At 39.1% G+C, this 17,741-nt stretch overlaps 1 protein-coding gene across 1 annotated transcript; it reads left to right on the plus strand.

The window, feature by feature from the left end:
* The first annotated feature begins 6,615 nt into the window (after positions 1–6,615).
* Positions 6,616–17,546, plus strand: LOC119885654 (alpha-1,3-galactosyltransferase 2-like). Its single transcript, XM_038695792.1, has 6 exons — positions 6,616–7,235; positions 11,617–11,685; positions 11,775–11,864; positions 12,221–12,316; positions 14,306–14,443; positions 15,761–17,546. Exons 2-6 carry the CDS (start codon positions 11,681–11,683, stop codon positions 16,443–16,445), a joined length of 1,014 nt encoding a protein of 337 aa, XP_038551720.1. The 5' UTR covers positions 6,616–7,235; positions 11,617–11,680; the 3' UTR covers positions 16,446–17,546.
* The last annotated feature ends 195 nt before the right edge of the window (positions 17,547–17,741 follow it).

The raw sequence follows: 17,741 nt of genomic DNA on the forward strand, positions 1-17,741 counted from the left end.
TGTCTCATTGGCCTCTTGTCCCTCACCTGTGTGTCTCCTCCCAGCTCGTTAACCTGTGTATATATCCTTGCTTGTTTCCCACAGTCCTTGTCTGGTCATTGTAGCGTGTAGATGCTCTGTCTGTTGTAGTGTTGTAACTTGTAACTTGTAATGCTCTGTCCTGTGATTTCCTCTGTCTGCCTGTTTTTTTCCCACCAGTTCTTGGATTACCAGTTTGATTATTTGTCCATTGGGATTGTTTATTTTACTTTGAATACCCTGGACTTAGCCACTCTATTTGTAAGTGTGCTCACCTTTTGTTTGTATAAATCTTTGAACTGAACCTGTCAGCCTTGTGTCCTGCATTTGGGTCCTCCAACCTGTTCACCCAACCACGCATCCTGACAGTTTTAAGGACTAAAGTTGACAAAAACTCTGCAAATCCAGATAAGAATTCAGAGTACGGACCAGGTGTCTTGGGTGTGAAAGACTAAGAACAAGGCTTTCAAATGAGTTATAATTTAGTTTAGGTTTAGAGCTGATTAGTAGGCTAGAGCCGAAGATAGCTGCAACTCCACCTCCTCGGCCTGTGCCTCGAGGAATGTGAGTATTAATATGACTGGGAGGGGTGGATTAATTTAGGCTAACATATTCTCCATCACCCAGCCAGGTTTCAGTAAGACAAAATAAATCAATATCATACTCTGATATTAGTTCCCTAACCTAAGTGACCCTAACCGAGGAGAGAGATCTGATGTTTAAGAGTCGGAATGACATGTCATCACTGGTCAGATTTGGCAGGGTCCGTTTTTGCATATGTACACAAAGACTCAACAGTCCACAAAAACACTACAGGTGAACTGCAGGTGTGCTTGAATATAAAAACAAATTAACACACAGACTAAATGTAGGCTAAGTGAAGCGAGGATAACTAATCAGGGAAAAGCAGACAAACAGGCAGCAAAACACATTCAAAAGGCAGGAAGTAAAGTTACACGCAGAATGTTTCTTCGACAGGAAATAGGCTAAAACAGGAAATAACAAAGAACCTGCACATCAACAACCACAAAATAGGCCTACAACCAAGACATTAAATCAAGACCACCAAAAGAAACAAAGGCAAAAACACACATTCCCAGGCTGAGAGGCAGCAAAACCAGGGCCCTGTAGCTACCTGGTTAACTGGCTTATCCAGGTAACTTCAGGAGTAACTTTGTGACGTCAGGTGTACTTCCCGGTTAACCCGTAGGCTACTATGAAAGGTGGATAGGTGTCTGTTGCCATGGCAATTCACGCTGCATCTCTAAACTGCTCCCAGCAGGTTTTGTTTGTGGTTAACTCGAGGTTACCCTGCACGTGGATAAACACCACATCTGTACTGTTAATGATGAGATGTAGGATATTAATACACACCACTTCATAAAATATGTTTAGATGGTCCACTGCGGTTGCAATGAAGTTCTGACCACAACGGCACTATGTTCAGCCAGCGAGCCATGCAGCCTCAGTGATTTTAAAGAGGAATCTTAATTAGTCCTAATTAACGGGATAGTTTTTTAGATGTATCCCATCTGTAGTCTATAATTGAATTCTCCTAAGTGTTTTCACATATTTATTTTACGTGTTCAAAAAATATGGAGCCAGAGTTGGGGTTAATAACGGAGAAAATTTACAAGAAGAAAAATTGAAAATTCCCTGAAATTAATGTCATAAAAAATCGAAAATCACTCTGTTTTCTTCTGAATATGCCCAATCCAAGGCAAACTCTCTAAGGTGCATGATAGTGATTGTGGACTAAACTGCACTGCTAAATCCGATTGCAAAATTTAATAGGCCTATAACTTTCCAATGCATGCATAATACACGGCAGACGTGTGTGTGTGTGATGTTGCAGCCTTGCAAAGTGAAGTTTCTCTCATAAATGTGTGACTAGAATATTCAAGTTTTTTACTTGTAGGCCTAGATTAATCTTGGAAATTAAATTCTGTCTCAGATTATTACCCCTCTCCGCTGGCTCCTTTTTTTCTATTACAATGAACCTTATGTGCAGTTGCACCTTTACATCTTAATCATATTACACATAAAAGAAGAGCCCATAAAATAGGCTAGAGATTTGAACTACAATAAGAACACTATGAAGATAATTAGGCTATTTACTCAATGCCATGCCAACAAGCCACCCTGGCTTTGTCGTCCGCCACAATATTACATTTAGCCGTTAACATGTCTTTACATTCATAATTTCCTGACACTACCAATGTGCATTCCAATTTTTGAGAAGTCGTTTTGGTTTGGATCACAATAACTGCACATTCTGTGATGACCACATTGAAACTACAGAGCATTTATTTTATGAATGTATTTTTGCTAATGCTTTCTGGGAAGATGTGCATTATTGGTTGTTCCCTAAAGTTTTAAACTTTTCAAGTCTAACAAAGGAAAATGTTATATTTGGTACAATTTTGAAAGAACCCTTACATGACCTGGCTATCAATTCAATTATCATTCTCGGGAAGTTTTTTATACATAAAAACAAATTCATGAAATCGACGCCAAATTTCTATATTTTTCATAAGGAACTGTGTCTTTACTTTTCATCTCTTAAACATATTAAGAAAAAGAACGCTGTTAAGTTCTCTAAATTAGTTGATGACCTTAACCTTAGAGAAAATCCCTAGCTTTACTCCAAAACTTTGTTACTTTACTCCTTATTCTCCCCCCTATTTTATTTACTTTATTCATTATTTATTTATTTATTTTTAGTGTACATCACCTTCCAATCTTGTCTGTTCCCTTGTTAAGTATACACTGGTTTGTACTATGCCACTTTGTATGTAAATTTTTTAAATAAAGGAAAACAAAAAAACAAAAAACAAAAAAAACTATGTGCATTCCTCTGGAGAAAAGCCTCTCCCTGCATGGCCGAACACACCCCTTTTGTGCGAACGTGTACCAACTCATACAAATACCTCAAAGTAATTTTACTTCCGCGGCTGCATAAAATACCTTGTTCATTTTTTTGAACTCTTCACATCCACAATGCAATAATGCAACCAAAACTCTTCATACACACTTTCTCACTCATTATACAATAGCCTGGTCGATTTACAATTAGTGTCACTATTATCTTTGTAAAAGTATATTTATTTATTTATTTATTTAAATGTATTTAAGTGGCATAACAATATACAATTACAAAATGTTCTGGATTCTGCCTCAACTGGCCCCTTTTCTCACCTGGCACAAGAGTTTTGTATACGGCATCAAGGAAAGAAGTGTGTCCATCACTGTCCCAATTAGTGAGTTTATGCAGTGGTATTTACATCTTTTGTGTTGTGTTTTGAACGTAACTGTTACAGTTTTGACAATAGTATGTTAACGTGCAAAACTGAGTGTAATTACACAGAGTTTTTGTGGTGTTTTAGTTCGAGCAAGAAAACAGTTCATGAAATTTGAAAAAAATGTCATCACTGCATTTTGTGTGAAAGCAATGAAAAGTGACCCACAGTTTAGTCCACAATAACTGCTGCTGTGCTGAGTTTTGAAAAAGTGAGCTCAGTATAGAGAAATGTGAGTTACTGTAAAAAACAAAAACAAAACAACTCAGCCTAACAGACCAAGATTTGAGAGTTTCATTCAGCATAGGTAGCCAGAAATTGCCAGTCTGCATGTTGGAACAGGCCGCTGGTATTGTCATGTGGTCAGAGCTTGTTCACCGTGGAAAATATCCTCCCAATCCAAACTCGTTCTGCTTCTTGGATGGGTGGAGCGTCAGAATCATTATAGGCAGCCAGCTCCCCTTTGTCAAACACTATGAGAACAAAGAAGAGGTCTGGGCAGGTATTTATCAAGCTTCTCAAAATGCCATTTTAGTCTTAAGTGCTAGGAATTTCAAACATAAGTATAAAAGCAAGTTATCAAATTTCTTAAATCTAAGAATCACTCTTTCTCTCCCAGTTATACAGCTTGAGAGAGATCTCAAGTGGTTAGGAGTTGCCAGTAGGGGCTTGTGATGGCACTGTGGAGACAGAGACATGCGCAGTTGGCTATTTCAGGAGAGGAAGAATGTTTCTGAATTATTTGACGACGCGCACTTAATTAGATGGGGTCGGACAGCATTGGCATAATCTTTGTCAGCAAGTTAGTGAGGGGAGTCATCTCACCACTGACTTTAGGCAGCAATACGTTTTCAGATAAATTGAAGGTTGTGATGACACTTTGTTTACATTTACAGCTCCACACAGTCATGCGTTTCATCGACTTCCCAACAACACCTTCCCTAAACCGACAGAAATTACCACAATTTATGCAAATAGCTGGATTCACAGGAGCAGTAGGTCAATTGATGGCAATCATATAAAGATAAAATTTTATCTTCCATTTCCAATGTGTACTTAGCCTATGTACATAATGTATTCTCTTAAAAGTTCTTAATTGTCAAATGCCTGTATCTGAGAATATTCTTAAATAAGGAAATCTATTCAGTGATTAGTCCTTGCCTACATCGTCATCCTAAATTATGTTTGCGGACAGCAAAGTGTCGTGAATCAAAACTGAAACTTAAGATTTAGTCTTACACTTCACTTAAATTAGAACTATGATGCTTGATCACTAACGTTTAAGCACAGCATTGAGCCAAGATTTTTTTTTACTCTTAAGTCAGTTCTTAGCAGTGTTCTTTTGAGTAATTCTGAGAAGCTTGATAAATACGGGCCCTGGCCTCATGTGGATACCTCATCCCTCTGATACTTTGGACTGTGCATATGACATGCAAGCTTCCTTAGGTGTAATTTATTTACAATATTTATTAATTTATAGCAGCTTTAGTAGTTCATGATTTATTTGCTGTTCTAATTGAGTTTCTGTAGTGGTAAAGTTATTTCTTCATTCCCAAGTTTACACAGTAGACCTAATTGTGTCAGTTATCAGTTATCAGTTATTGAAATGAGAGAATTGTGATGTCTGTTCTCCCCTTTCTTCTATTGTCAGATAAACCAGTTTAAACTTATTGTAGCAGACCTAAATTTATTAGTTATGCATTTTAATAAATTTATGAGATTTGATACCCAATTATGAATTAAAATTCATAAAATCAAAATTTCCTCGTTAAGGGCACCACCGGAGTTGTTATAATCCTAGAGTCTCCGGACCTCTAGGTAGTTTTGAATAATTATACAATTATTACTAGTGATCAGTTAGTTAATAATCGCTCAATTATCTTAAATCAGTCAGTCAGTCTCATATCTAAAGGGTCAATTCTCTTGGCAGGAACTATAAATAGGCAACACACACAGCTCTTGATTATTTTACAGTGAATTTATTCTCTAACTAAGGTGATAAAAAGATGGTTGGATACAGGGAACATAAACATTTGCTGAAAAATGAGCCTGGAGGTTCGGTTGTGGGAAGCATTTGACTCATACGGCATAGAAGAGCTACTGAAAGTAAACTAATGCTATGATTTTAGGAGTTAAAATGGACATCTGATCACAGAACGTGTGTTAAGTCTTACTGCTTGTCGACAGCCTGCTTTTGGCCTGTTGCACGGGTCCCACGCTAGCTGCCGATCCTGGCTTTTTGCTAGGGATTCTCCAGGGTTCTCCGTGTCTGATTGAAACTCCTCCTCCGTCTGGCAATTCGTCTGTTTTCAGGTTTTCTTCGTTGTAGCTGGCGAGACCACGTGGCTTGGTCTGACCTTGGTGAAGTTGGCTCGACGAAAAAGGCTTAAAATGGAACTTGATCGTTCCTGAATTAGTCCAGTGTAACTTAACGGACTGATAACTTTAACAAACAAAAGAAATGAAGAAAATAAAACAAACTGAAGGCAGATCGATGTCGCGGCACTTCAGGTGTGTAGCTTCAGGTGAACAAAAGGCCTGTTTGTTTCGCTGGCCGAGTCTGGGCGTTGCCTGGCGAGGCACGCCACACGTGCCGAAGCGTCCAGAGGGCCGAGCAGGGTGGAAGAGCCAACAGCGAAGAGAAGAGAGCGAAGAGAGGTCACGTGTTGCTCTTTCGTTGCCTGGGGCGTGGTTCCCCAGGGGGCGTCTCAGGTTTCCCAAGGGACTGCCTTTCTAAACTTAATGTCTAAAGAAAAGAAATCTATTTGCACGTATTATAATCAAATATTTTCCACAATCGAACCTCAATGGTTGAACGGTTGTACTGTTCTAAGCATTTGGTAACAGGAAACAATTGTCACATTATTGGTCAGGATATTTATACATTTAACGGCATTTCCGACGAGGGCATGTAATACTTATTTCGCCCACTTGGGGGAGCTCAGGTTACATGAGGAAAGCTTGGATTACATTAGATGAAGGAGTGTCCTGCTGAAAATAAAAACACTGCACAAGTAACTTCTTTTCAGCACTAATATCAACAACAGATAGCAACAACAGTTAACATAACTGCTCAAATAGAGGTAAACGTAATCAGGTAACTAAAGATTTAATTAAATGCTTTGAGTCTTTGGAGACTGCAGTCCTTTTACATTGAAAGTTCAGTGTCTGGATTATGTCACACTTGGGTGAGACAGGGGTTTTCCTTTTTGATGTGGTAATAAAACAAAGAATAAGGTCAGTTGCCACGGAAACGTGTGTGGGGGGGCCAGTTTTGATAGGCTGTTCAGGGAGATGCCAATGGCTGGTGCTTGTCTCTTTGTCAGTTTAACAGTCATGCCCAGCGTTATCAGCTTTGGAATCAAAAAGGTGCCAGTTTTATGGTCGGGATAGCACTTAGAGAAAGCAACTTTGACCCCTCCCCTTCTTCTCTGGGGAGGAGAAAGGAATTTACTGTAGCTCCAAATTTATTCAATGTAACATGTACAAATCCACACCGTTGTTCACTACATTATCCTTAATAAAAAATGCTAAACGAATTCACATTTTTCACCACACTGTCAATAAAAACAGAAAGAAATCTACATAAATTAGCTAATTGGGATTAAATTTGCATAGGCGGCAAAGGTGTGACCGCATCTGCAGGAGAGAATGGCATAGTCTACCACTTTAGGTAACATTAGGGTTTAGGTGGTCATCTGTTTTGTCTGTTGTGAAACAAAGCAGACCTGAGTTTACCTGTTGACTGGAGCTTGCCACGCCCTTTCCATTGACGCTATTTCAACCTGAGGAAAGCAGATACACCGCAGGTTGCCTCATCCAGATTCTTACCGAGTGGACCTCGCACTAAACCCAGGTTATATTATTGGCCATACTTTGGACACGTTATGGATGTAGACTGGTGACAGCGACTCACAGGTGGGTAATCGATACATTTTTATGTCAGATTTAACATTTTGTAGGCTGTGTACAGTTTGACACGGTGGACAGTGTCTTTTTGGTTTACTTTAAAGATCGGGATCAACGTGTACCGTTTAATTTATGAATTGAGGGCTCTGAAGAATGTATTCTCTTTAAAAACACCTACTATTTAGGTGACGAGGCCTACAGCAATTTATCTGTTGCGTGTCTTAATTTCACCAGCTGTAGTCTATCTGCCAACGCCACGATTAATGTGTGAGACCATTAAGATTATTTAAATTGACGAGAGGATTTTAGTCTGGATGCTACACATTTCACTTGTAGTTAGTTAGTTAGCCTAGTTAGTAGGCCAAACACAATAGTTTAAATATAGCCTACTAATACAACTACCACCCGCGCTAAAGCAAAAGGAGAGAAAAGAGAAAAACCCCAACAAAACATTAAAATGGATCGAACATTAAAGAAAAACATTTTTGTTTCATTATTGTTGCTTTTCTATGGTTTACCAATATACCAAATACATTGAGACCACTATGTGCAAGCCATATATTTTATATACATGCTAAACATGTGGCATACAAATTATGGTGTTGGCAATGATGGCCTGATTTTATTCTTGTGTAAATATGATCATAAATTAAATGATGGAAACCCTTCTTCATGTATTAATATTGCAATGTTTACAAAAATGCTCCTCATCCTACATTTATTTTCTAATTCACCAATTAGCTAAGGTGCACAGATAGCCTAACAAATAAAAATTCTTAAGGGATCAAACCTAAACACTTTGTGGTACAGACAAAAATGTGTCTTTAATGTCAAACTATCAAACACTGAAAGCCTGTTTTAAATCTCTGGTCTGATTCATTCTCTTTCTAACTTGTTCTTCGATCAGAAGGTTTCTGATGTTTGCAGTGTTTCTCAATTGCTTTGGTTCAGTTCTCACAAAAGGCTTTCATGTGCAAACATTAACATAATCCAAAAGAGACAAAATGACAAAGATTTTCACCTGTAAACACAAAATGACAAACTTGCAGGCAAAATTGTAAATCGCAGTCTCAGTTCTCATCTATTCATTCATTTAATTGCTCAGGACCATAATCAAATGGCATATCAAATGACAAGATGATGGCATACTGCTTCGTAAACAAAAATACAACAAATATTACTTAAACAAAGGAAGAACATTCTTCAAAAAGACACTCAGTTTGCCAATAACTTTTGGCTTGTCTGATTGATGCAGTAACATAAACCTATACATAGCCTATGTACCCATCTTTGGCAGCTCTCAAGTTCATTATGCTTACGTTTTCACAGTCTAACAAAATACGATCCTTGTCTCTCAGACTGTTGTATATCACGTCATACTTCTAAGCTCACTTTGCCACTTTTGCATATACTGATTTTTTTCAGTCTCTGTTTGACAGTTTTAACCAGTTAATGTTGTTACACATTTGGTTAAGCCAAAGGCAAGACAAACCACCGTCACCCAGGATATGCTTAATATGCAGCACCCATGGTGACTCATATACATCTGCGTTATATAGATTCAGCAGATAGTTGAAAGTCTACCAGCCTCACCAATTAATCAATAATTCTCTTTTTAAAAGTGACAGAGTGGGAATCTTCCTAGTTTCCTGTACAAAATATTATCGCAGGTTGTCATCTTAACTTTTAGGATGTATTTTAAAAACTTGAGGTGCAGATTTCCTATATTTTCAAATCACCGCACCTAACATGCATATAACATAACTGGTGTAACTGACTTATCGAAAAGACCCAGTTTGGATTTTTCTACATTTTGCCAAGAACAGCAAACATTGCACAGTAGATATCCTAAATGACCCATTTTAATTCATTTTGACTCCAAGATTTTTTGAACAATTATGGCATATAGATTTTCCACACAAGATTTAATATATTTGTACATAATCATTGCTGCATTCAAGAATTAATCATCAATTCTGGCTTGTAACAATTTATGTCAGAGTGTATCCTGTCAGACTGTATTGGACACTTTACTATAGTCCACAATTGAACAGAACAAATTTTTTTTTCAAAATCCAGACACCCATATTGGCACATATTTCAGTGCCCACTGAATCAGAATCAGTTTTATTCACCAGGTATGTGTACACACATGAATGAATTTGACTTTAGGTTGTACATTGTTGATGTTGTGCTTACTAATTCAATAATAATACAATAATAAAATCAGACACAGTATAGAGAACACAAATATACACACTATATACTAAAAACAATATAGACTTATTGACAAATAGTGCAGTGAGCAGAATGCAAAGGATGCAAGAGTAAAATTATTATCATTAATTATGTACATGTCGGAGGTGGATGTGATATGCAGGTACACATGCATGCATACAAGTACACAGTGCGTTGGAGCAAAGTGCAAGGATGCTGGAATAAAGGAGTATTTTGTGCAAGGGTTATGAACTTGAGGTAGGTAACAATTCCTGTTCTGACACTGTGAGTCAGAGTCAGCTGTTCATCAGAGTGATGGATTGTGGGAAGAAACTGTTCCTGAGTCTGTTGGTTTTGGCGTACAGTGCTCTGTAGCGCCTACCAGAGGGGAGAAGCTGGAACAGGTTGTGTCCGGGGTGAGATGGATCTGCAGTGATGTTTCCTGCCCGTTTCTTGACTCTGGAAATGTAGTCCTGAATGGAGGGCAGGTTGGCACCGATGATCTTTTCTGCAGTCCTGTCCGTTGTAGACTGCTCCTGTCCTTTTTGGTGGCAGATCCAAACCAAACAGCGATGGACGTGCAGAGGACAGACTGGATGATGGCTGTGTAAAACTGGATCTGCAGCTCCTTAGACAGGTTAAGCTTCCTGAGCTGGCGCAGGAAGTACATCGTCTGCTGTGGAATCCTTCACAGCAGACACAGGGCTGTTGAGTATGGTGATGGGGGCAGAGTGGGGGGGGCTCCTCCTGAAGTCTACGATCATCTCCACAGTTTTGAGTGTGTTAAGCTCCAGGTTGTTCTGATCGCACCACAGAGATAGCTGATCAACCTCCCGTCTATAGGCCGACTCATCACCGTCCCAGATGAGGCCTTTGACCGTGTCGTCGGTGAACTTCAGGAGTTTCTCAGATGCGTCTCCTGAAGTGCAGTCGTTGGTGTAGAGGGTGAAGAGCAGGGGGGAGAGCACACATTCCTGGGGGGCGCCAGTGCTGATAGTCCGGGTACTGGTTGTGATGTTCCCCAGCCTCGCCTGCTGATTCCTGTCTGTCAGGAAGTTTGTGATCCTCTGACAGGTGGAGGCTGGCACAGTGAGCTGGGTGAGTTTGGTGCTGAGGATGTCCGGGATGATAGTGTTGAACGCCGAGCTGAAGTCCACGAACAGGATCCTTGCATATGTCCCTGGAGAGTCAAGGTGTTGCAGGATGTAATGCAGAACCAAGTTGACAGCATCATCCACTGACCTGTTAGCCCTGTAGGCAAACTGCAGGGGCTCCAGCAGGGGGCTGTTATGTCATTCAGGTGGGCAACACCAGTCTTTCAAAGGACTTCATGACTACAGATGTCAGGGCGACAGGCCTGTAGTCATTTAGTCCAGAGATGGAGGGTTTTTTGGGGACTGAGATGACTGTGGAGCGTTTCAAGCAGGAGGGAACTTCACACAGCTCCAGTGAACTGTTGAAGATCTGAGTGAAGATGGGGGCCAGCTGGTCTGCACAGATTTTCAGGCAGGATGGGGAGACACCGTCAGGTCCAGGAGCCTTCCTGATCTTCTGCCTTTGGAAGAGCTAACGCACATCGTCTGCACAGATCATGAGTGCAGGTGAGGGGTCAGAGAGGGGGAGTGGCGGCATGACAGTGGGGGAAGATGACTGTTTGAAGTTTCTGTTGGAGCGGGGGAGAGGTGTGACTGTGGGTTTTTCAAACCTGCCGTAAAAGCCATTCAGCTCGTCAGTCTGTTGTCGAGTACCAGCAGTGTTCAGAGATTGTCTCCTGTAGTTTGTTTCTTCAGGCCTCTCCACACTGACACAGGGTTGCTGCAAAGCTATTTTCTAGCTTTCCAGCATAGTTCCTCTTTGCAGCTTTGACCTCCTTTAGTCAGTGTGTTCCTGGCCTGGATATCATTGCAAACATAATGGGATGTATATGGGATAAAGTGGACAAAGAAAATGTGTAAATTGTTGTTTACAGTAATGTTATGTTGTATTTTAGATGACAGAATAATAAGGTTTTGTGTCTAGACTAAAAGCAAACTTTGTAGTCGAAACAGAACAGAAAAAGTCACAACTGATGCAGTCACAATCATCATTTTAATAATAAGAATGTATGATTTACTGCAGCTTTAAGCCACCAGACTCCTGACCACATCCTGAACACTTCCTTTTCTCTTCTCAGAGTTCACTTTCTTCGACACAAGAGCTCTTTGTCACTGAAGTTTGGATGCCAGCATTTTTCAACAATGGGGTATCTTGCATCTTTATTGTTCAAGCTGTGGCAAAATGAAATTTCTTGGTCAACTTTTTAATCTGTCTTGGCTTTTTTTCCTGACGCAGATCCGTTCAGAAGAGGAAGAGTATTTTGAAATGTGTGCTTTGGTTTCCTATCGTGCTCTGTGTTTTCTACATCACATCACCATCTTTGAGGTACAGAACCAAGTCCGTATTTAAACATTTAAGAGACCCCACATGCACTAAGTTGAATACGATAATGTTCAGTTCTGCTGCTCTGTTTATTATTTTATCCGCTGCATTTTTTTTTTATCAGTTAGGGTTGGCTAAATAACAAATACCTGTCAGTATAACACAATACAGTTCAGCACCACAACACCACATCCTTCAAGATGATCATACCGTTAAATCAACACCTCTCTAAAACAATTTCAACAAAAACTGAACGCATAACTTTTTTCTTAGACTACATTAGTTTAAGCCAGGTGCACCCATTATTCAGATAATTACATTCTATTATGATCATTTAATATTAATGTTTTTGATATCAGACTTTTAATAGGCCTCATACCTATGGACAAATGTTCTTTGGAAAGTGGAAAGATGCTGTCTCCGGACAACAGTGCAGATACCAACCTTGACCTTGGGTAAGACCATTGAGACCTTAAGGTCTTGCTGCATACAATCACAAGGTACAGATAGTCAGATATTAGAACATGTTTCACCATGAACATAGAGTAGGTTTCACGTGTTGTGAAGCCGCAGGTTTGATCACAACTCTTTGTAGCAACAACCTAGAACAACCTGTGGTATGTGTAGTCAAACCATGACAGTGCTGAAGGGATCTGTTTGTTTATGGATTGCGGTAAGCACCACCTGTTTATATTCTTCATTTCAACGTCTCCAATCTTTTAGACCATGCTAAATTCAGAGCATGTACATTATGCTTTATAATGCAAATCAGGATATGGTAATTGGGCTAGAACAGTAATTTCACTCTGTTTTTTTTTTCTAAATTTACCTGTTTGGGTAGCAAGATATCTTAATGTGTATATTTCTGCAATACTTGATGCTTTTAAGGCACAGCAGTGTGTAGCTGTGAGTAGTAAAATTGGTATCTTGCTGCGAAAAAAATAAAGTGTTAATAAATGTATCGGAGATGAAACAAATTTAATAGTAAAAACATAAAATAAAAACGCATAATCAGTTATCATTAATGCCAGGAGACTGAGATGGGCATTTTTAATATTTCTGACATTTTAAATACTTATCAATCAATCAGTTAATAGAGAACATAATCGGCAGGTTAACTGAAAGTGAAAATAATAGTTTGTTGCAGCTCTAAAATTTAAATTTACATGAGACTGATAGTGGTTGATAGTGTACTGAACAAAATCTGTTTACTGACATCAGTTACCCTTACCAATCTGAAAATTATACTTACAAATAGATAATACAAATATATTAAATTAGTGTAATTATTACCCAAGTGATCAAATAGGGGTCGCAAGACTTTTCAACATTTACTGAAAACTCACATTAGGCCACTTATAAAATAGTATAAGGTGGGGAGCTACATGACCACTCTCTAAAATATAAGATACAAACTTAAATAAACACATTTTTCAACTAAATTTGGATAGGCCTACCAAACTATATGCTCAAAATATTCAGCCTCGCATAAGAAAAATTAAACCCAATTATGGCTGCGACTGGATGAGTGAAACAGACTTGGGAGCAAATAAAAAATGCAAAAACATCAGTCTCTATAGGTTTAAATCGCTATGCAAAGTTTTCTCTGCCACATGATGTCATTTTGCAAGAGAACTGATTGGTCAGTAGGCTGTGTTTTTATATGGTTTATCTCTTATTTCCAACATAACCTGCTCCAGAGCAGATTCAGCAAAAGTTACCATGGGGATTTACCCCAGGAAGAAGTGAACCACCTGAAAACCCAGAGTCATCCCTGAAGTAGTATCTGTCCACACTTTTGCTGTTTTTACTGATTGTTTGATTCTTTTTATCAGCTGGGTGTAAGTAGACAGGAGCAGTAGGTGAATATGGTCTAATAGACCAAAATGGAGACGGAGGGGCTTTGTAGCTGTCAGGAATATTGGTTTTTGGTATTTGTTTTGTCGTGTAACTGCTGATGGGCTCATACAGTTGTTGTAGTGCATTTGGACAAATGTAAACAGCAGTAATTGTCTCAAGGTCGCTGCACTAAATCCAATCCTTGTACTTCCTTTTCTGATGTGTTGAGTGTATTTCTGTCATAAGTAATACGTCTTCCAGGCATGTGTCGCTGTTGCTATGAGGGGAATCTAATCTTGGCTGTATTTCAGTGAAGATTAATTTTGGATAAGTAAATTTTATTCCGTATAGAGAAATGTGTGTAAACAATTGTTAAAAAAAAACTGACAGAATCAGCAATCCCACAAAAATGGCTTCTTGCATAAACACATTTTGAAAATCCATGTTTTTATTTTCATCATGACAGGTATCTACCAAATTAAAATGCATGTGACCTATTTAATGAGAATAACTTATAAGATGGCCCAACCACAACAAAATTATTGTAAGTCATTCGCTGCGCCTGATACATATGTTTTAAACTTTAACAGTCTTCTTTATTTCAGGTCCAGAAGTGACGTGCAAACGTGTACATCTTGGAAAGCTCCCATCATTTGGGAAGGGATGTTTGATCCTAAAATGTATGACCAGATGCACAAGAAGGAAGGATCCAGTGTAGCTCTAACAGTATTTGCTGTAGGCAGGTTTGTGTACTCATTAATGACCGTTTGGATAAACTGCTGTCACACCTGAATACATCCTATACTACGAAGCAAGTTCAACATACCTAGGATATCTTATCGTTTTCTGGCTGCACTAACCTAAACAACCGCGATCAAGCAGATTATCAGCTTGGTAAGTCAACCCAGGGTTTCTCTATCCAGACATGTGCATGTTCACATAAAAGGGCGGTGTTTGCAGCAGAAGGCCTTATCGCAAACCTGGACAAGTCTACTGGCAGCAGAGGCATATTTTACAAGCCAAGAGCAAACTATAACATTAGACATATACGAAGAAGGCAAACGCACAATCCAGGCTAAAAGCAACACAACTGACTGAAAATTGCAGACGGTGTGACTGCCTAAGGCGTAGGCTATAATGATGCGTTCTTATGCCGTGTTTGAAGATGTCAGCTTTATTCTTTCAGCTTAGCTTCGTGTCGGCGTTTTAAAAATTAAAAGCCACAGTCACTGAATAACTGGTCGTTCAACTCCCTTTCAAGAACTTTGTGTCACTTCAAAAATCAGATTTATTTAACACATGTAAAAATGTGCCAAACATTGTTCTAAATGAACTACATAAAGCAAGGAAATGAATCCATTCATGCCATAAAAGCGGCTTGAATATTGGTTGAAAGATTGAATCTCAAAGCTCACCGCTACCTGTGCCCAAACAGCAGAAGGTGTAAGAAACAAATACAACCTAAAGTTATAATAAACAAATTCATATTTAACTTTGAATAGGCCTACCAAACTATATGCTCATAATATTCAACCTAACTTAAGAAAAATGAAACCCATTTATTTTAACGGCTGCAACGGGATTTGTGAAATGGACTTGAGAGCAAATAAAACGCATTTCAAAGAAGCGAGTAAGCTGAGCACTGTCATACATTAAAAGTAGGCTACAACAAGTTTAAGGCTTTAGTGCTTCAATCAGTTTCTGTAGGATCATAGTGCTATACTAAGGCTGCTCCGCGTCACCCACATCATGAAAATTACTTATAAAACGGTCTACGAGATCTTCTACAGATGGTGATGTCATTTTCTGAGATAACTGATTGCTCAGTAGGTGGTGCTTTTTATAGAGTTGATCACTTATCGCCAACATAACCTTCTCCACAGCAGCGTAACTTCCCATGTACCTTGGTAAGAAGTAAACCACCGTCGTAGGACTGAAAACCCAGAGTACCTCGCTAAGCTCAAATCCTGCTTCGTAGTACAGGCCCCTGGTCTGCCAACTTCCATTTTATTCAGTGCATTAATGTTTAAGTGTGGTAAAGATGTCCACTTCCCCCAAAGGTACCTGGATGCTTACCTCAAGACCTTCCTGAACTCATCAGAGCATCACTTTATGCTGGGTTTGCCCGTCACGTATTATGTGTTTACGGACACGCCGCAGAAGGTGCCAGACATCAACCTTGCACCTCAGCGAAGCATAAAGGTCGTCAAAGTGGCGAAGTACTCCAGGTGGCAGGACATCTCTATGATGCGAATGAAGACAATATCAGATGTCATAGAGTCGGATATTCGCCACCACTGCACACATGTCTTCTGCTTTGACGTGGATCAGGTGTTTACTGGGAGATTTGGTACAGAGGCTCTGGGAGATTCTGTGGCTCTGCTCCACGCCCACTACTACCACCTTCCAAAGACATTGTTCACCTACGACCGCAACCCGAGGTCCAAGGCGTACATGGAAACTGGGGATTTCTACTACCACGCTGCTGTCTTTGGTGGCTCGTGGAAGCGTGTAAAAGCGTTGACTGAAGCCTGCTATCAGGGTATCATGGAGGATAAATTGAAAGGTGTGGAGGCTCTGTGGCATGACGAGAGTCATCTCAACAAGTACCTGTGGCTTCACAAACCAAGCAGGGTGCTCTCTCCGGAGTACTGCTGGGACACCAGTATCGGCTACAGGAGTGACATACAAGTCAAGCGACTTCTGTGGGCACCAAAAAACTACAAAACACTGCGCACCCCTTAGCGTGTTTTGGAATTAAAGCTCATAATCACCTACTTTATTTAATTAATGAAACTGCCAGACATTAAGTTCTCATGCTCTCTGACTCTTTTTCTTATCTCGGGGTTCATGAGCACATCTGCATGTGTGCCTTTACCTAATGGAAGTAATGTGTCACTGACCTCCTGGTCTTTCAGATAATCATGTTTTCTAGGACTCTGGTAAATCTATGCAAATGCTGTCTTTGCTTCACTGTCACTATAAGTGTATAATGTGTTAAAACAGAAACATATCTAAGTGTGTTTAAAAAGTATCAAGTGGCAAAAAAGCAACTTGCACAGTTTCACTGTAGTTCAAGCAGTCTTGAAGAGCAATAGTACTATGCTAAGATCTAAAAGAGAAATGATTTGTTTGATGTAAAAATGTTCAGGTTTGACTGGTATCTACTATTAGTAAAGCTTCAAGTCTGTTTGTTATAAAAATGTAATCATGGACAAATAATTATGAAAGGTTCAATTACCAGTACCGGTTGATCGCACCTATGTGTGCCAGTTTAAGATTTCCTTCTCTCCCAGTTCCCCCTTTTTTTTTTTTTTTTTTTTTTTTGATGGACAATATTTATTGACCTTTTATAAGCCACTTGTTTGTTTCATGAGATGGAGGATAATACAACATCAGCTGCCTACATTTCTTATATTCTTTCATTTTGAACTTGATTTTTTTTATTTATTTTTTTTTGTCTGGACTTCTGTTCTAAATGGCACATATCTAGTTTCACTCAGAGCTTTAAATGAATTGCTGTTGATGAAAATGACTGAACTCTTTCTACATTTATTTTATTGGAGTATGACACACAAGTACAAATGCATTTCATGCATAGATGTATGAGTTGTTTAAAAAAAACTGAGGCATTCTTCCAAGCTGCTTTTTTCTTTTTTTGGGGGCAGGTTGAGACGCATTTCATACACAGGAACTCCTTTTCCCAGGGACACTATCTCTGTACTTGTATTTTTTTTAAGGATTTGCAATGATTGTAATACAATAATGATTATTTGAAAGATGTATTAAAAAAATATATTTGTATGTCTCTTTCAAGAAGAAATATAATATTCCACAACACCTTTAGACGAAGATGTTTCTTTTTGTTAAGGGAAAAAAAACCCTTTCAACTGTGGTATTGATATAAAAATAAGCACTAAGACTGTTGATAGTACAGTAAGCTCTAAACATACATCTCATGTAATTGTTCTACCCCTTTGCAACCCTGTAGCAGGTGGAGAGGCAGTGCTGAAAGTCTTTCTGCAACAAGTTGCAACTTGC

Source organism: Micropterus salmoides, unplaced genomic scaffold (assembly GCF_014851395.1).
Source record: "Micropterus salmoides isolate LMB-PRFRI ecotype aquatic unplaced genomic scaffold, ASM1485139v1 Ms_hic_scaffold_4, whole genome shotgun sequence".
In the NCBI taxonomy this organism is placed as follows: Eukaryota; Metazoa; Chordata; class Actinopteri; order Centrarchiformes; family Centrarchidae; genus Micropterus; species Micropterus salmoides.